The sequence below is a fragment of the Zonotrichia albicollis genome, chromosome 8 (assembly GCF_047830755.1).
Source record: "Zonotrichia albicollis isolate bZonAlb1 chromosome 8, bZonAlb1.hap1, whole genome shotgun sequence".
Lineage (NCBI taxonomy): Eukaryota > Metazoa > Chordata > Aves > Passeriformes > Passerellidae > Zonotrichia > Zonotrichia albicollis.
The window spans coordinates 17,331,407-17,351,893 of NC_133826.1; the positions used below are offsets into that span (position 1 = coordinate 17,331,407).

Below are 20,487 nucleotides of genomic sequence, written 5' to 3' on the forward strand. Positions count from 1 at the left end.
ACAAGTTTAAAAAATCCCACCAAAAAAATCAAACAGTTTCTACTCTCAAATCTTACCTGGGCGATATTTCAGCAGAAGATCCCAGATAGATCGCCTGGAATATGGATCAACTCCAGAAGTGGGCTCATCCAAGACTACCACTTTTGCTTCACCCACAAAAGCAATGGCAACAGACAGTTTCCTTTGCATTCCACCTACCAGAAGACAAACACAGCCAGGAGCATAAGATAAGTTCTATAAGTCATAGGGATGTAATTAAAATTGCTTTTTGGTGTGCAGACAAACTGCTACAAATAAAATTAAACCCATCCTAAGACACATTTCTGCAAAGATAAATTAATAGTAATTTTTCTTCTGAAATTCAAACCAGGTTGTTTATACATATATAAATAATACATATTTTCCATCTACACATCACATTTTCTGCTTCTTGCCAGAAACAAAAGCAGGAAGATATGAGGTTTTCATGTTCTTTCATGAAACTAACCAACTTTTTATTTTTAGAGTTGCAATCAGGACAAAGTAGTATAACAACAGATGGCTGTTTGTTCAAATCAGCCTTTGAATCTGAAAGTGAGAGTTATTCAAATACACTGTGTGCATCTGTACCTTCAGAATGGAAGAAACTACTCCTACCAAATAATACAGTACTATGGAGCACAGATCCATACAGTGGGGCAGAATGACAGTATAGTATTTCATTTGCCTTGAAATAATAGGAGGTTTTATTTTGTTTTGCTTGTTATATTAATCAATTTTTATACATATATTTATATTATTTTAAAACTAATAGCTTCAAGTATATTTGAATTTGTTGTATATTTATTAGACATAGAACTTAGGGCCAGGTTGTGCCAGCTTTACTATTTGTACAGATCAATTTACTCCTTGAAAAGAAAGCATCCTCCCAGTCCACACTGCTATGTCAGAATATGGCCTCAAATATGTAACTTGATCAATAATTGCCAAAAGGCCAGGATGGGGCTACAACAACCTAGTCTAGCAGAAGGTGTTCCTGGCCATGAGAAGGGGTTGGAATAATCTTTAACATCCCTTCCAACCCAAACCATTCCATGATTTTATGAGAGACAAAGAAAAGGCAGCAGGACTAAACATCTTAGAAAATTCTTGTGGGCACCTGACAAATTCTGAGCTTCTTCATTTCTTTTATGGGTGAGGCCCATGTCTTCCAGCATTGTTTCTAGTTCTTGCTCAGCTTCTTCCCTGGATCTTCCTTTCAGTTGAGAATAAAACAAGATGTGCTCTGCTACAGTAAGGCTGTGACAGCAGACAAAAAGGCAGGAAGGCGCGTTAAATGAATAAACTGTTTTTATTCACGAGCAGCAATAAATTCACTCTAGCTTTATCTTGCTAAAGGAAGAGAGTTTGCATTACCCTAAAAGATCTTCTTTGGGATCAACACACTTCACTTGGAGGTCATAGTCTCTTTCTTTGCCTTTTCAAAGCAGAACCTGCTACTAAAGGAACAGGTATAGCAGGTATCAAACCATCCATTTATGAGAATAAAATGTAAGAGAGTCTGTTGTTGAGGTAAACACAAACTAATGGAAGTGAAGCTGGAAATCACCAGACAAGGCAGTAAGTGATTGAATGGTAGTAAGAAATGAGCATAAAAATATCCTGCTACTGCACTGTCAATTTGGAGTTTTTTGCTTTAGTGGTCCTAAATTATAGTGCATGAGCCTCCAGGATAACTCCTGCTAGCCTACAATGCAAAAGAAAACACCAGGAGCAGTGTTATTTTCCTAAGAAACTTTGTTCCCAGTGAAATGATGCAGGAGATTTCTCCTGCTTTGGCATTGGGGATTCTCACACATGCAGACTGGGATGCTTCTCCTTGAAGGAAATATGGAGCGACACTTACTGGTTGAATAGGATGTTGTGCTGAGGGCACATCCCTAATCTGTGCCGAATGGAGTCCATGTGAGTCTGGATGTCCAGGCCACCAACCAGCACAGTTCCAGATGTGGGAGGGAAGAGACCTGTCAGTATCGACCTGGGAAAACAAAATGAGGAAATGCCCCCTCTCCTGTTTCTCTGTGCTAGGTAAGGAAGCTACATTACATGATTCCACTAGGTGGAGCATGATGACTTCTTACCATAGGCCTTGACGAAACCACCCCAGTGGAAAGCATGTAAGCATCTTGATGTGCTACAGAGAATCTGATGGATCTGCTAATGTCATTTTTGATACAACTGTCTAGATGGTTCTGGCTTCCATCAAGAAACTGTTTTAGTTCAGCATGTTACAACACCCCTAGATATAAATGGGTCTAAAATCAGTAGGCTCAGTAGGATGAAAAAAGAATAATGGTTTGAGGTCTCTGGCCATGCTGACTCATCCCCTAAATCTTTATTTTCTGTAAACTACAAGACCAAATGTTATGTTGTAAATGGGTGGCATCTCTTAATAGATTTGGGTGATTAGTGGATTTTTCAGTCTAAAAAAATTTAAAGCAATAAAAAAATTTGTTTTTATAGAATAAACCCCTCAAACTACAAAACATTTCAGCAGATTAGGATGCTTTTACTTTGGGTTGAACATATTCCTTGTGAAACAATTTAAAAAATCATGAGGCAATTTGAAGTGCCTTTGAAATAAAAGTGTTTTAATTGAAAAATCCTAAAGTATTCTGCTGTGAGAAGTCATAATGAAATACATTTAATTCTTTCAACGTTTGGTGAACTTGTCACAGATTTATAAAAGGTCTTGTTCACCAATGAATCCTATCTTGCCAAATAAGGTTCTGTATGAAGAAAATTAAACATCCTTGAAGTCCAGCTTCCTGGGATGCTTGGTTTCTAGGACTAGAGGAACATTTTAACCTGGACATGGATCTTGCATGCATGTAGCCATTTTATTTAAAGAGGGCCTGTATTTTATACTTCTTTGAACACAGACCAATAGATGTGACTGACCTAGAGCCAGTCAGAGAAACCAAGAACATGTGGAATGTAGTGGCTTGCAAATTTTTTCTTTCAACCAGAAATCCTTCTCTTTCTTCACCTATGGTAGTTTGGCCATGGGAAATGAATTCTGGGGGACAGAATTGCTTCCTTTCCTCTGGACTTTCACTTGTTTGTGTCATGCATGACTTCCCTCCCAGGGCTTTAACTAATCCAGAATATCTCCTTTATGCCTAGGGGCAGCATTTCCCTGTCTGGAAAAGGCCTAATGCTGTGTGTCAAGCCAGCTGCAGGAGTGGTAGAGAGACAAGGGAAGAGTGAAAAGAAAAGACTGCCCCAGCAAGAGAGCACTGCCCTAAATTTGCTTCTTGTAAAAGAAGAGACTTACATGGTAGTTGTCTTTCCTGCTCCATTGTGACCAAGGAAGGCTGTGATCTGACCCTCATAAAAAGTAATATTTATCCCATCTACTGCTGGTTTGGGCCTGTTTGCAAAAATCTTCACCAGGTTCTGAATGCACACTCCTGGAATCAATCCTGCTGGCTCGGGCTCAAAGAAGGCATTTACTTGAAAGGCAAGAAATCAAAAATGAAAAGAGAATAAAAGCACTTGTTTTAATCCTAGTTCTGATGATGAAAACACATCAGTAAATGCAGAAGCAATAGCACATACCCAGCATAATAACTGTGTTCCAAGGCCAGATTCTCCAATTCGCACGCGTACTAAACTAAGGCCAGATTTCTAATTGCAGTGCAATTTATTTAGATTTACCCTCATATCTATGAGAGGAGAAGCAGAGCCCAGAATTGTGGTGGTCTGTGGAGAGGTAACTCATTGGGCCAGGGGAAACTGAACATGCTTTCTGTTCTCATTGTGTAGCAGGAAGATTATTGGGAATTGTTTTCTGGAAATACTTAGATAGGCAGAGAGATTACATTAAACAAGCAGCAGGTTGCTTTTCTAGCTGGGCTGAAATCTGCCATTCAAATAATCTGCCCAGCTGTGCATTCTTTGACCATGATGCTTAAAAAACCTCCCCCAAACACAAACAAAACACAACAACAAAAAAATTTGCCTTTAATCCTGGTAGGTGAAATTTACCCCATTGCTGAGAACAGGTCAGGATTTAGATAGTACCTAACATGAGCACTACATGAGATAGCTTTCTCTCAGGATTAAAAATGCATTATTGCAAATAGCATCATCAAGACATTTTATTGCACCAGCTTCTAGACAAAACAAACTTCCTTTGAAGTAAATTAAGCCCTTGGGCAGTGTGAATTATGGGAGTTGAGAAATTGAAACTAAAGACCCTGTCCACTTTTGTTTACACAGAATGCTTTAGGCTTTGTAGAAGGCTTATTTTGCAATTGCAGTTTACTTAAATTGTTCAGTACCCAGCAGGCCTGTGTGGAGAGCAGCCAATGTCAGCTGGGCAAAACCAGCCCCACATCCACCAGCAGCTTATGTGACTGTCATTATCACCAGCAGGACTCAGGAAAAAGTTCCAAATTTGTTTTACATGAGAGAACATGTATTATTGTAATAATCAATAGAGAATGGGTAGCACTATTTTAAATAAAATTATTTTTATGAGTAACTTTCCTTTTGACTTGTGAAAAGAATCTAGGTTTCCATTTACCTTGCTGGGACAAGTACAAACATCTCTTTATTCACAAAAGTTCACATGGAGTCTGGCTAGATAGTTACCCATATACTGGCAATTGAGGCACCTTCCTTGGTTTTATATGTGTCATAATCTTGTCTGCAAAACTCACTGGCAAGTTATGAGGCAAATTCTGTGATGATTTCCCCCAGTATCTGCTTTGCATCACCTGAAGGACACTGGTGGAAGGTTGAGCTCCCCTTTTTTGTGATTCATATTTCTCTATTTTGATCCTACATCCTCATTGTCATTGAACTGTACTAGGTCTGCTCTTGGCTTCTCCTCATGCCTCCCAGTTCCTGGGTGGCTGAAAGGGAAGACAGGTTTGGTTTTTTTTGTGCAGTGACAGGCAGAAAGCCCTTCCTTTGTGGCTGTGGAGCAGCTGGAACCTGGGAACTAAGGAGTAAAGCACCAAAAAGATAAGGCAGTACTAGGAGAAGATTGGCTGAAATAACCTTTAACCTCAGCCTGTCTTTTTCCTTTGAAGTCCTGTCCTGTTTCCATTCACCCTGAATGCATGTTTTCAGTGCCTACGTGAGGAGCTCTGATGACCCCACTTTTATCTCCTGCTTTTCAAGAGAGTCAGAAAGGGCTCAGAGCTGCCTGTAGCAGTTACTTGTGCTACAGAATCCACATGCATTCCTCTGAGCATCTCATACAGAAAACTCCTCTGGCTCACCACAAAAGAAGACATTGGGTTTGAAAACAAGACAGGTCATTCAGGAATTCTTAGGTGATGGCTAATGTCAGCATCAGAAAAGGCTGCAGACAGACAGAGCACTTCAGATAAATCCCTTTGAAACCAGCCCTTTCCTACTGATGTAAAACACACTAAAGATAGGAAAAAAAAAATAAAAGAGGGGAGGTACTAAGAGGGAAGAACATTCCCCTCAGCATATTTTTATTGAAGTCATGGCTCTGTTAAATTTTAAAGAGTCAATGTATGTGGCTCTGAGGCTTCCCTCAGCAAGAAAACTAACTTGCCAAAGAAACGTCCTGCATTTGTATGCTAAAAAAAAGTTAAGGAGCTCTTCTGGAAGCCAGCTGTCTTAAGTGTAGTGGCTAAAATATTCTAAGGGATGATGAATGTAGAGGAATAAATAAGAGGCAATGTCTCTCTTGTGCTTAGCTCTGGCAGTTATATGCAATCACCTACTGGGTCCCTACTAGCTCTTGTGTCTTGGCTCCAATCACTGCTATGCCTAGTTTGGTATGAGGTACAATGAGTATAGTATCTCAGAATACTCAGGTTGCTCTCTCTCCTTACTATTAATTTCATCTTTGTCCTGGACATCTGTCTTAGGCTTCCCCTGCTCGCCGGGTTCTTTTTCTCGTTTGTGTTTACATTGTTTGTTTTTACCATCCTTCTTCCCCTGGCCGTCGCTCTTTTCTTCTGTTTTTTCAGGTTCTTCAGATTTATTTGAGTTGTTTTCATTTTTTTCCCTTTCCATGGTCTTCTGATCCACACAACCTTCTGACTCTGGACTTTTTTCTATATAAACCAAAAGTAATCAAGATTTAGTTAACAAAAATTTAATATCCCTAGAGGTATTTTGAGGAAAAAGAAATAGCCCTAAGCCTTGAGCTTTTCAAGGGCTTTTTAGAAGACAGGATGAAATAACAATCAGCACAATCAGGCTACTTGAGATAATAATAGAATAATTTAGATCAGAAATGACTTCCAAAGACTTCCTGTTCAATCCTCAAAAAATATGGCCAATTCAGATCACGGCAACTATCTCCAAAGATAGAGATTTCACAACCTTTCTGAACAATCTGTTGTAGTGCTCTAGCTACCTTCATGGTAATGACTTTTTTTCTTATATTGAATTTGAATTCCTGTTTTCCAGCTTATATCCATTGCCTCTCATCCTTCCACTAGACACATCTGACAAGTCTAGCTCTTTTGAGCTTTCTCTCTTCAGACTGAGCAGACACAGCTCTCTCAGCATCTTGTACGTGACATGCTCCAGCTCCTAATCAGCTTGCTGGCTCTTTACTGAGCTTGTTCACGTTGGTACAAGGGTGCCATAGATTATGATCTTGCTTAGAAACAGAAAGTAAACAGACTTAAATGAGTGTCAAACTATCTAGAAAAGAGTCAGGTTTAAAAAAGTAGGGAACCTCAGTGTAAGATTAACATTTCATGGATATTGTGCTGAGCAGTAAGAACTCCTTGAATGTCTCAAGAGGTGTTGGTTACAGAGTGAGGATTTGATGTGGCTTGTTAAGCCAGGCCTTAAATGCTCTCAGATGGAACAGTGACTCACCTCTAATGACTCTAATGACAGCACACCACTCCAAGTTCAAAAGCACTTGCCAAGACTCCCAGTGTATGGCAGTCTCTCACCTTTGCAGCAGGCCAGATAATGGAAATATTATGCAGTCACCTTTAAGCAGATCAGTGAAGTTATTTCCAAAAAACAAAGTTTTAAAAGAACTCACCATCAGCAGTTGCTGTTTTCTCAGCTTCTGGGCTTTTGGAGCCAAGCCAATAGGATTCCAGCAGAGGGAAATACCAGGGCTGTGGTAGCCCATAGTCCCCTAAAATAAAAATAAGTAGGTAAAGTGCACTTCATAACCCCATTCTGCAGTAGCTACAAATTCATCTAAGCAAAATCTAATTATAAACACTTGCAGTCCTAGTGTTGCATATCAGAAGGTCAAACCATCTACCAAGCAGCTGATAGAACAGATTTTGTTAACAGTTTTTTTTTTTTTTCTTTTGGACAGCAGTAAAATATCCCGAAAATGTGACTTGCCTTACCTTGTCTTAAGTAGAAAGTAGTTTAATTGCAGAATAAAGCTATGCCCTGAATCCTTACCAACCAGGCAGCAAGTCACTGCTTAAGGTGGGATCCTAGCCTCACTCAGGGACTTTCTTTTAATGCCCATTTAACACTTGAGGCTTGTCATGACTGAAAAGCTTTTTAAATTTACACTTATTACCTGGGGCTGAATTTACAACTGGTAATGAAAGAAGACACTCTGACTGTTATTTCAGCACACAGACTTTCAGGAAAAGTGACAACAGTGTAATCCTCTTCTTAAACAAACATGGGCTTTTTTAGTTACAGGTTAATTCAGTTTGGATAAGAGACAGCACAGTAACATCACCAGTTCTTGGCAGGTCAGACCAGATTAATTGGAAGTCAACAGTGTTTTCCTGGATCATATTGATTTATAGAATGCAGAAATTTGAGCTTCTATGTTTAAAACTGGCACCTTTGTAACCCAAGATGTTACTTGCCTCGTGTTACTTATTCAAAACAGACATGGGGATCTGTGATGCTCATAAAAAGATGGTCAGTTTTATTAATTGAAAAACACAGCTTATGAAAGTGTCTGCTTACTTCTGAATTAAAAACTACCTGTGTTTCAGCCAACCACTTGTACTCCTATTCATGCACAGAAATGCTCTGTCTGCATTCACAAACAGTTTGCCTTCCTATGGACTGCATTATTCCCCTCTGAAACTGGTGGCCAAAAAAAACCAGCTTCTCATTCAGGTTGATTGCAAACCCAAGTGAAATTTGTTATGCAGCAGAATGCTTGAATAGCCAAAGGGCCATTGTGCCAATGGGTGGCTGGTTTCTGAGCAGACGTGAGCAGGACAAGAACCAGAGGGTTCAAGGAATTATCCAGGGAATTCCTGTACTAACCTCAAGTAGTACAGCATTGATTTGGCAGGGCTGCATATGTGTGACAGAGAAATGCTAAGAGAAATTCTACTGAAAGAGAGTAGCAGAAAGACAAGACAGAGAAAATATTGGGAGCAAGTGAAGCTACTAACTAGAAGCCTAAAAGATGCTTCCTTTGTGTAAAGTGCTGACAGAAAAAAATTTGATTTTTGTTCATGAATGAAGAAATTTCTATTGTTTAGTTCCTGCTGAGTTCATGCAAATAGTCAATTGTCCGCTCTTTTTAAAACAAAGAGTTACAGAAAAAGAAAAAGAAAAAGAAAAAGAAAAAGAAAAAGAAAAAGAAAAAGAAAAAGAAAAAGAAAAAGAAAAAGAAAAAGAAAAAGAAAAAGAAAAAGAAAAAGAAAAAAGCCATCTGCCAAGAACACCTTCTGGAACTGCAGTTCATATGCAGCAGTAACAAACTGATGAAAAGAAAGCTCACTTGCTTGTACAGCATAAGAGTTGGCAGTTATATTGCAACAATATTAAATATGAAGGAAGATAACCATTTAAGCTAGAAGAACAAATCTTTTTTTTCCCACAGAAGGTTCCAGAATTTTGTAATTGATAACAAAGAAAGTCCTTCTGTGACTTTGTACTAGAATCATGACTTCCATTTAGAAACAAAATAAATCCACACAGGAACTTTCACAACTGCCAATGACACAGCATGTGTCTTAGGAAACAGTGCCATCCTTTAAAAACCAGTTTGCATAATGTGGCCAAAGTAGATATGTGAATTAGAAAATCTAATCTACTGTCAAATCCATATTTTTAAAAATTTAAAGAAATCTCACTAGAAATGGTTTAAACTCTTCAAAAGAAAAGTATGTACACAAATTGGATTTTAACAGATGATGTTTTTGTAGATTTATTTTCTATTTAAATTATAAAACAGGAGTAGAAATCACATCCTCCTTTTTACTCTTCTTTCTTCATTCTTTTCAGGAATAAAACAGGAGAGATAAAAAAGAAAGAGGGAAAAGTGGAAGTCCTTAATAAACCAGGAGTGCTAAACTGGATAAGATTCATAGTCTACAAGGTCAAACACCCTGTTTCTGCCACTGAAATATGCAGAGACTGATTAGACTAACACAGGTTGCAGCAACTACCACTACTCTGTATGAATAAGAAACTGGCGTACCTGGAAAAACGTTATCGAGATACCAAGACAGTACTCCATAAAGGAAAGCATCAAAAATCATCATGTTAATGGAAAACAGAAAACTATATTCATCTCCTTCCAAGGGACTGGTTCTGATGTTACCCCACTGGAGGCCAAGACCTTGTTCTTCATAGCGTGACAAGTATTCTGTACCGAACCCAAAAGCTACTTGAGAAAGCAAACTCTGGAATAAAGGAAAAAAGATATTCAGCCCTGACAGGGGGACACTTTCCAAAACCAAATAAACAAACAAAAACCCACCACAAGAAGAAAACAAAAACCCACCACAAGGAGAAAACAAAAACCCCGAAACAAACAAAAAAACCTCTGACTTTTAGGGACTAGACTTTAAACCTTGCATAAAAAATGACATGAGAAAAGTTGTTTCACTTTTATATTGGCCTGTAATGTTTAATTTTCTGCAATTCTAAGCAGTATTATTCAGTATAGACCGAATTTAACCTTGGCTGTACTTGCTTTAACTACTAGGAAACTCTCATAGATAATTTTTTCTTCATTAATGTCTTTTTGGAAAATACTATAGGTGCACCTAGAAGTTTACAGGGTATACCTTTGATTATCTAGGTGAAACAAAGTATTTCCTGAGTGTATGATGCAGGGCCACTATGAGTAACATGACAGAAGGTACACCAGATGATCGTGATATGGAAATCTACAACTGCTTCCCGTGTCATGTCTGCTAGCTGATTCTAACACAATAAACTAATAAACCAGTAGTTCATACTTCATTTATAACTTTATACACTTAGTTACAGCTTTAGAAGTGTTTTGTTTTCTTTTTCCTTATATTTCCCAGTGCAAGAAGAAGATCGTTCCTTTACCTACGCTGTTAAAATGCTTGGTCAAAATGGGGACACTGGACTCAAAACATCTGCTCTCCTTCCTGACTCATTGGGAACAAAAAATCAATCTGAGTAATTCTATAAGATCATGGTTCCTTCTCAAACAGCAAGAAGTTTTCAGCTCCCCTGACTTGTTAAGTATCTTACCTAAAATGGAAGAGAACCAACTGCATGAAGAATGTCTACAACTCATTAGATGAAAGGTATTTCTCAGAACTTTGGCACTGGGGTTCAATTCCTAACTTTATGGTTCAGGCAAAGAAGGAATGTGAACCTGAGGTCTTATGCTTAGACATAGGGTGTTAAGTAGGTTATAGTACATGAGAAAGATAACTGTTCCTATTTTGTGAACTGCCTTCATATTTATTAAACATAACAGAAGTTAGATTTGACTTACAAGGAAATATTCAAAACATTTAAAATATTTTAGCATGCTAATTTCCTGGAATTCAAAAAATAAAATAAATTTATTGGCTTTTCTAAAAGCTATGAAGATATCTCTTGAACTAGGCCTGCTAAAGGCTTCCACACCTGCAATCCTTAATTATTTAAGAGAGATTTAGGGGTCTCCCTCCCTGAGTCAAAAAAATCAAGAGGAAGAGGTGGGCAATTCTTTGTGATTCACATATGGACTGTGAGAAGGGGAGCAGAGATGCCATGGAACCAGTGAAAGGCTTACTGCTAGGATCTTCAGATTAGCAGTCAGACGATCCTGCCAGACAAAGCAGACGATGTGGGGCAGGTACAAGGTGAAGTAGATGACTCCACTGCAGGCAGCAGCCAGATTTGCTTTGGAGAAGAAGGTGCTGAGCAAGAAACACTGCATTATGGTGGCTGTGGTGAATGTCAGTAGGAACAGAAAGAACAGAAGTGGATTGCTATAATGTAGCACTTGTCCATGCTGCAAGCAAAAGGAAAACAGAAATATTTACAAGTATTGCTCCTTTCTGCTAGCAGGAAAGGTCAGAATTGCTATTGACATGTAACAGGTAAAGAGTAATAAGCCAGTCTTTCTTATCTAATATGGCTTCTAACTCTTCCAGGTATTAGTTTCAACAACTGAAGTCATTACAATAACAAATCCTTCATCTAACTTTAGCCCTGTTCTTGGATTGTGACTTCAGGTTAGTACAACAAAATGAACAAAATTTATAACTGACTGAAAACAGACATTCTGTCCCTGTCTTAACAAGTAAATGATTCCAAGCAAGATAAGCCCCCTTGGAAACTCATGTATTTTAAATAAAACTATTTGAAATATTACAATCAATTTTCATTTATCTCTTCACACCATCCCCTCAATCCACTTGCTTGATGTACAGAAAAGACAATGTAAGGAAGTGTTACAAAACACATCTTTAAAAAAACCCACAATAAAACCACAGGCAAATTATAAAGCTTCTGCACATGGATGTTATTCAAACAGAAGTATATCACATCTGAGATATCCAAGTGCAGTTTCTCAGAGATCCCTGTGTATTAACTGACCCACTGGGTGAACTTTTATTGACCTTTCTTCATTAGAGCTTTTGTGGATTAAATGCTTTCTCTCTCAAGAAGAACAGGGACTGCTGCCAATTATCTATGTAGTCTTTAAAACCAATGTTGAGACCTATTTATTAGGTCAATTTATATAATGCTCAAATAGGTCTTTCAGGCTATAAATAGGTCTCAGCATGGTTGCAACATCCCACTGGGCCTTAGAGACTGATTTCTTTATCAACAGGAATGCAATGTCTCATAAGAATATATTTACAAAGGTGCCTCACACTGGCATAGTGAAATATGGGAAAGAAAGTGAATTACAGGTACAAGCACATTCCTCTCTGATATCAATTACCCTCTGATTTTTAATTAAACCAGTGTAGCAAATAAAGTGAGCTTTCTCTATCCACCCAAACTGCAATGGAAACACCAGGAACTACAACAACTCATCAGGACATGCTGGTAAGACAGAGCAGCTTAAACACTAACTATGTATTTGTACCAATACCAGCTCCCCACATCAGAAAAGATGCAAGGGCATTCTTCCTTATCAAAATGCTGTACATTTATATGATAAAACATAGCAGCAAGCTCTTAGTATAAAGCTTGGTTCTCAGGTAGTGGAGACAAAAGGCAGTCCCCAGAGACAACATCTGAAGTGTCCTGAAAAGTTACAAAAATACAGTAATTCTGAATTACTGGAGCAAAAGGTGGATTTTTTTTTTTTTTAGGTTTTCCTGAAAGTTCTGTCCTTGCAGTCTCTTTTTCCATTGAAATAGTTGCCCAGTTTCTAAGCAGAGAAGCAATGGATATTAATAATTAATGACATGTAGTGAATTATTATTATTTATTGGGAGATCTGCATCTGCCTACAGAAAATACGATATACAGAGTAACCAGCCTGATGTATTTTTTATGATCCCACAATAAATCTTTACTAGTGCATTTATTGTTCTGTCTCTGCCAAGTGCTGATGCTGTTATGAGGTCTGCTTAGAAGAATGTGCCTGCTACGTGCTGTGATCAGGACGGGCCTCCACCATTCACATCTCCCTGTCAATGGCTACTACTCCTTCTCAACAGCAAACTGGTATCAGGAGTGCAAACACAAGAGTGAGTTTCAGCGTAGCAATCCTTACCATAATCAGAGCTGTGAGGAGCAATGTGCTCACAGCCATCATGGAAAAGCTGTCTAGGAACCAAGTGCACCAAATCACGCCGTTGGTTATGCCCCTGTTCTTCATGGCCTCTTTCAGACGCATTTCTTTCTCCAGCACTATGCTCTTCACAGTCATGGAGACTGAATAAATCCAAGCCAGCACCATGAAGATGGGGAAGGCGCGGTTTAAGGTGATCATGAAGCTACCAAAGCAAGACGGAATAAATGAAATTTAGGTAAAACAGAGAAATATTAGATGAAAAGCAAAAAGGAAAAGGAGTGGGGAAGAGTGCATCAATTAGATACAGAACTGTAATGTCTCAGTCCAAACATCAATAGCATGTCACTAGTAAACTTCACAAGCATCCTAAATATTAATAAGGTAATGGTTTCTGCATTCCCACAAGTCAGATGAATGTTATTTCTATTTTACAAAGAGGTTCTAAGGGTTCTTGAAGGCTACAAAATATTTGGTGCCTCATGAAAATACATCTTTCTTCACAGTGTATTTCCATAATGCTTTTACTATGATCTACAAAGAATATTTTAAAACATATGTTAAGGTTAACAATATGGGAGTGTTACTGTCTTTCTGCTCCAAAGATTCACTGACAAGAGAAATAAACAAATTAGTCATTAAAAGCAAGGTTGCTGAAATTCATACAAACCATGAGTCAGGGTATTGGATCTAGCTGAGATGGAGTTAGTTTTCCCCACAGCAGCCCTCACAGTGCTGGGCTTTGCATGGATAGCTAGAAAGGTGTTGAGAATGCACCAGTGTTTTGCCTGCTGCTGAGCAGTGCTGGCACAGCATCTGAGCTGTCTCTCCAGCATTCCCACTTCACCACTGGGCAAGGGGGTGAGCAGAATCTTGGGACAGGACACAACAAGTACAGCTGATCCAAACTGACCAAAGGGATATTCCATATTGTGTCTGCTCAGATATAAAATCTAAGGAAAAGGAGGAGAAAGTGTGAGTGGGGGGTTATTTGATATTTACAACATTTGTCTTCCAAAGCAACTGCTATGCATGCTGAATCCCTGTTTTCCAGGAAGCAGCTGGACATTGCTGGATGGGAAATAGTGAATGAATCTTTGGGTTATTTTTGGTTTTAACTTTAGTAAAGGGCCTCATCTTGACCTATGAGTTGTTTTCCATCTTAATTTCTTCTCCCTTCTTGCTGAGGAAGAGGGTGATAGAGAGGCTTGGTGGGCACCTGGCATCCACTCACAGCCAACTCACCACAGCCCTTGGCACGCAATGCAGGCTGAGCCAGAGGCAGTTTTCTATTAAGCACACAATAGTTACAGGAGTTTTTAACAAGGTCCTGTACAGGACACAGTTTGTCAGCTGCACTGTTTATCTCTTCATTTTGCTGAGTCTGGGAACATGCTAACATGAACAATGTCTCCCTGGCACTGATGGCCTTGCTGTGCCGGGGGAGTTATCTGGTGAAGAAGATGAGGGAATACATCTCCCTCTCCCTAGTTACAATTGATGTGGATGGTTTTATTATTCAGGCTCCCAGGGTACTTGTTCATCCTTATGTGTGCACTTTAATACTACTAATTAACAGTGCTATGTATTATGGGGTTTGGGGAATCCAGTGTTGATTGTTTAGAGGCCAAAAGCTCACAGTTGCTAAAGGCAAGGAGCAAAAAGTCTTCAGCTTCCTAAGTCTGAGCCCTACAGAACTAAGTTTTTGACATATCAAAGCTATGTCAGTTTCAAAACAAAGGGAAAATCTTCACTTTTTCACCAAAAATGTCCTGAAAAGCAATCTAGTCTGGAGAAACAAACCCATGCTTTTGTGCTATGGCCTAGGGCACACTGAGTTTTGCCTGTGGATGGATACAGGTAACCAGCACTAGGCTGGGCACAGCACAGCCTACAGGTTACCATGAGGATGCTCTTGCCTCCCTTGAGCAGGATCTCTGCAGAGGCCATCACTGAGCTTGGACACCAACCCTGAACTGCCTGTGGCCACTGCAGGCTTCAGAGAACTTTTGCACAGATGGGGTTTCTGCTTCTGCAATATTCTCAGTGGAGAAGAACTAGACAGCAGGCTTGCCAGGGTGATGTTCTGTCAGACCAGCATATAATGAGTGTTGGGAATGACAGGCCAATCTATGTGTCTGCAATTTGCTTTTATCAGAAGCAGTAGCATTTGCCTGCTGTCAGAGCACATGGACAAAACTATGAAAAGATTCCTCTAATGCCTTTTTTTTTTTTTTTGAGTGAAAAGTATAAGAGAACAGCAGCAGTATCACAGACTGCAGCATTGGAGCAAGCACATGGTGAACAGGGAAGGAAATTGGAAAAAAACTGCTGCTTTTAAGGGGCTAGTGTATTGAGTTCATTTTAGGCCTGGACACTGGATGAAACAAAGGCTAGGATTAGGATTAGGGGTTGAATCTTGGCAAAGGTGGCTTGTGGAGTCTGAGTTATGACAGGATAAGGAAAAAAACAAATTAATTCAGCTATGTCTCAGTTACTACTCTTGCATTTATACCTTAGGACATTCATAACTTAGGGCTAATTCTGGTACTTGAGAATCTTAAACCATCCCGCAATCCAAGTATTCAATAGAATTAAGACAAACTGCTTTTACTCACACATCGTCCACAAAACATGGATATGGCATTTGCTGCAGATAAATTCCCAGTGGCACTTCAGTGCTGGTCTGGGTCTTTATAATCCCATGCTCAATCATGTCCTGGAGATACACAAAACCTCCCCAGATATAACGTAAATCATCAACAGGATCAGCTCTTGGACCAGGATCCCAGTACCTCAAAAGAAAATTCACATAGAAATTATTTGGGTAAGCAGTGACTTTAGGGAAGGGTTGTGGGGCAAATTAATTAATTAATTAATCACAGCAACTGAAATTGTAGGGACACTGCCTGGAGTTGTCTTTTCTAGACTTTGGTCTATCAGACCATATTGCTTAAGAAAGTAGAAGGCTCTTTTTTTCCCTTTTATTTTCTCTACACTGACTTGGAATAGCAATTTTGGCCTAAAATGCACATAAATTAGTCCCATTCTTTGAAGTTTTGCATTCACTTTCTGCCTCTCAACATTGAAATGTGTTCAGTCAACCACAGCAGAATAACTGTTCTAGAATAGAAATAACTGTATTTAGAATTGCAACTACCAGATACCATTATATTCTTCTGTAGACAGTCCTGAGAAATTATATCCCTTTAAGTGAGTCTATTTGGTGGGGACTTGAGGAGGAACAGCAGAGAAGCTCTGCTGTCCAGGTGGAGGAGAGATGAGTCACAATCCATGCAGGACTTCCTAGTCTGTCTTTCCCAATGGTGGGGCCATCTATAAACTGAAGCAGGCTACTGAACAGATTCTGAGCAGAATTATCCCTTTGCCTTGTATTCCTGCACCTACCTACTGCCTTGTGCCTTGTCACAAGAGTGATACCATTTATGTTAGCACCTGGTAACTGGAGATGGATTCTGCACTGCACTACACTGTAACTATTAACAAATACAGCTGGATTTTACACATGTATTCAACACAAATTCCAACACCCTTGTGTCTCTCATATTTATGTTATGGCAGGCAAGAACTGAGAAACCCTTTCAGGTAAATACCTGTCTTTGATTTTGTTTGTTTTCTCCACTGCGTCTATGTCCATTCGGATCTTGTATGTCACATGTGGTGGGAGACTGCTGGCTGTAGGTTCTAAGTCTGAGAAAACCACAGCAGCCCATAATTTGTTTTCCTCCAGCAGATAAAGGGCTTGACGAGTCAGCTGAGTTTCATCAAGATAACCTTCAAATTTATCCAAGGTCAAACACTACAAATAATTACAAAGAGAAAACTTGCATGGGATTAAAATACTAAGAGATGTACATTAAAGCAAACAGCAGTGGTTGAAAACAGAAAAGGAAAGTAGGTTCAACTGACACTCTTATTTTCAGCTTTATGTTGAAACTATTGTTGACTCTCTCCTCCCTTCTTCAGCCCAGGAAGTGCCTGAGTGAATACTAGACAGCTAAAGGATGACTGATCTGTAAGAAAAGAACATTGGCTGTGGACTTCAGGTGAAAAGCATTTTGTCAAGCGAAGCACTAGGAAAAGTCACAGCATACATTTAAATTTAAATGTCTCTTAGGTATTTCAACATTCCTTCCTATGTAACACCAGACAAGTAATTGATTTATCTAACTGGTCATATTATGGCCCTGCTGAATTCTGACGCATGATTTACCTGCTGACTTAAGTTAATGAGTCATTTTTATTGGCTATCTCAAAAAAAGGTTTTCTTTCTTGGTCTCTGTCATTACTACAAACTGTATTCTTATCAATGCCCATAAAAGACAAAAATCCATCAAAACCTAAGTCCTTTATGTTCCTCCATTTAGGTCCTACTTAGCAGACATTGCAAAAAAAAAAAGATTGGGAATGCTATAAACTCTAGCATTAGTTGTCTGTAAAATTACAAATTTATGTTTGTATTTTAGCTTCTGCCCCTCAGAATTGGCAAAATATTAACAGAGAGTAGAAGTATTTAAACCCAGATTGGAAAGATACTTTTTGAATTCCTTTGCTTCATAAAATTCCAACAGGCTAACTTGTTTGGTCTTATCTCCTTGATCATTTCTTGCAAGCCAATAATTAAAAATTAGTCTACATCAAAGGGCTCATAATGGTACTTGTTATTTAATCTTAAAGACTCCTTTACTTAACCCTTCCCTGTGAGAAATCATGCTATGTTTCCCTTAAAACTTATATTATAACAGCTTAATGGGATCTATATGAAAATATATATTTTAAATCACAACAGAACAGTGCTTAAATTGATAACACTATTTAGTGGCTTTATTCTTCCTAGTATTTGTAGGTGTTCAGTTTCCCTTTTGCTTCAGAAAACTAAAATATGTCGAATTTCATACCAGAAAGGAAAATAAGACAGAAAACTTTGCATGCCAGAAGAGAAAGAAAATCATAGCGATGGATCATATTGCATTAATTTTTTTGGGATACATTTATCTCACATGGTGTTAACTGAGTTTAGGAATTCAGTTTAGTTCTTGCAAAAGCGGCAGTGAGTTCAAAGCAAACCCTGTGGAAGTTTGCAGGGTCTGGAGGATTACTTGTTTCTATTTCAAGAGGAATTATTTTCAAGATACTTATTTCAGCTGCAGAAGCTCAGACAGTTCTCCAGGGGAATCTGTGAGAATGATACTGGCAAATGATAGTGACAGCAACTGAACTTGTCTAGATTTTCACTGCAGAACAGACAATGCCTGGAGTGGGCTGAGGAGCAGCATAGGCTCTTGTCCAGGGGTCCAGTAAAGGAAGCTGCAAGTGTTCAAAACACAAATGCTTGTAGATCTTCTCCATAAGCAGAGTGAAATCAAAGCTTGTATAAGAACAAAGGGCTAGATGGGAGTGTTGCAATAGTTCACACAGTTTGAAAGTGAGAAGACATTTTCTATAGTAATCTATGAGCCAAAGCTAGAATTTATTTCTCTTAACTTGAATTGCATTCAAAACAAAGGCTGTATGCTCTACCTAGGCTTTTCTTATCCCCCAGTGAATTTGAACTCAGTTTGTATGTTCATAAATATCACTATATCAAAGTTAATTCTTCAGCTACTTGGGGAAATTTATTTCAAATCTGCTCCCAGTAATTATTTAACAATTTAAAATGGTCTAATGAAAATGGGAAAACCGAAATCAAAATAATAAGAACAGGTTTGGAAGTTAAAACCAGAAAATAATAAACATCAAGAAGTGACTGCATAGCTCTCACTAATAGTTTAGCAGTTCTGTGGCCTAAGGTAATCAAAGGGAAGAACAGGAAATTCTTGGGGTGGTGAGGAGGAGCAGCCACTGCATAATTTGTGGGATTCTCAGCTGCATCACAGTTTGCAGCAGAGACCTGGAGTTGCCAAAGACAGGTGCTGGCAACACACTGTCCTCATTGCATACTATGGAGGTAAGGAGCGGGCTATTCCCCAAAGGGAGCTATTTGTTGCCATTGTGTCTGGCACAGTGGGAAAGCATTCTCAAGTGCTTACAACTCTGTGTAAACAGCAGACTTTAAAGAATAAGCTCATTAGAAAGAACATTAGGACACAAAGATCTATTACCAGGTACAGTAACTGTTCTGGTATTACTGATGTTCCAGCACTGACCTGCTGCACACAATATATTTAGCTCAGTTTGACAAGAAATAATTCTGCTAACATGATACAAAAAGATCATTAAATGAATCAGCAGACCTTTGTGCAAAGCCTTTATTGTTCCTTCTTGTACTAGCTGTAGGAAGGCAGATAAACTTTCAGTTCCTGCCATCTTGATAGGGACAAATGGTCTTTTAGACTGAACTAGATTGAAATTAGGAGTTAGGCTTAGTCCTGTTGCCTATAACTGGTACCAATTTTCTCTCAAAAATCCTCAGAAGGCACCACTGAAAACAACTTGCTAGAGAAAAGAGGTACAGATTGCAGGAAAGACAGACATCTTGTCAGAAGTGACCACAGAACAAGTGGAAACTCCCTCATTGGTTTCAATGGAATTTTGATCAGGTGCTAAAAACCTGCAAGGAGACTTACCAAAGAACTATTTGTTCCTCTGCTCCTGACCTTGCTGAAATTAGTGGCCTGTTGGTTATTAATACTTACAAAAAACAAATTCTTTGAAGTTTTGCATTCACTTTCTGCCTCTCAACATTGAAATGTATTCAGTCAACCAGCATTTTGATTAAGCATTTGAAGACCATCAAATTGAACTCTTTTTAATACTAAGCATTCATGTACTTGTGCCACTGTATTATTCTAAATACATGGATTTAATAATGAGATTCAACTTGAAACAAACAAATGTTTTATGATTTTAACTTTCTTGTCTGTTACCACAGACCCAGTATAGCCTAACTGGTTTTAAGACCTCCTCTACAACTAGAGGGGCAGGGATAAATTTACCTCCAAATACTGACTGAGCAAACGCAGAACTTGGTCTACAGCACTGAAGATGTTCTGCCAGTCAAAGTCCGGCATTCCCTTCTCCCGAGTCCTTGAAGATCCATTGTGCAGAAAGTTGATGATTTGCTCTGCAGTGAATCCTTCTGCAGCCATCTGGCTGTTCAGGAAGTCCCTCACTGTAGGGTGCTTCAGAGAGTCCTGAACAAAAATATGACAGCTTTGTCACAATGATGGGTCTTTCCATGCCCTGTTTAGGAAATGGAAAGGTTTCCATTTCCACAACTCTTTCAACACATGAAAAAGGACAAAAGGGTATGCTAAAGAATCAATTTTACAAATGGGTCATTGCATAACTGGATGTGTGAGCTGAAGAATGGATGAAAAGAAATCTTTCCTTGACTATTTATTGCATTATTTCCTTACAAGCAAGAGGACAAATGCTATAAATGTCTAATACAATACAGAAAAATGAGGAAATCAAATGTATTTTTCTAGTATGAACTGCTTTATAAACTTTAACTACAGGTAGTGATTGCAGCTGATCAAAGTCAAATCTAAATGATGCAGAAGTAAGCAATATCCCAA

At 38.8% G+C, this 20,487-nt stretch overlaps 1 protein-coding gene across 1 annotated transcript in view; it reads right to left on the reverse strand.

Annotated features, from left to right (window-relative positions):
* ABCA4 (ATP binding cassette subfamily A member 4) overlaps positions 1 to 20,487 on the reverse strand; it is a 66,694-nt gene that overhangs the window by 20,863 nt on the left and 25,344 nt on the right. Inside the window, exons 13-24 of the mRNA XM_026790512.2 lie at positions 19,903 to 20,100; positions 16,561 to 16,766; positions 15,565 to 15,741; positions 12,929 to 13,151; positions 10,985 to 11,206; positions 9,422 to 9,626; positions 7,040 to 7,138; positions 5,862 to 6,086; positions 3,317 to 3,494; positions 1,886 to 2,017; positions 1,139 to 1,278; positions 57 to 194 (exon numbers count right to left, since the gene is read on the reverse strand). Coding sequence (XP_026646313.2) covers positions 57 to 194; positions 1,139 to 1,278; positions 1,886 to 2,017; positions 3,317 to 3,494; positions 5,862 to 6,086; positions 7,040 to 7,138; positions 9,422 to 9,626; positions 10,985 to 11,206; positions 12,929 to 13,151; positions 15,565 to 15,741; positions 16,561 to 16,766; positions 19,903 to 20,100 — 2,143 coding nt within the window. The remainder of the gene's footprint in view (positions 1 to 56; positions 195 to 1,138; positions 1,279 to 1,885; positions 2,018 to 3,316; positions 3,495 to 5,861; positions 6,087 to 7,039; positions 7,139 to 9,421; positions 9,627 to 10,984; positions 11,207 to 12,928; positions 13,152 to 15,564; positions 15,742 to 16,560; positions 16,767 to 19,902; positions 20,101 to 20,487) is intronic.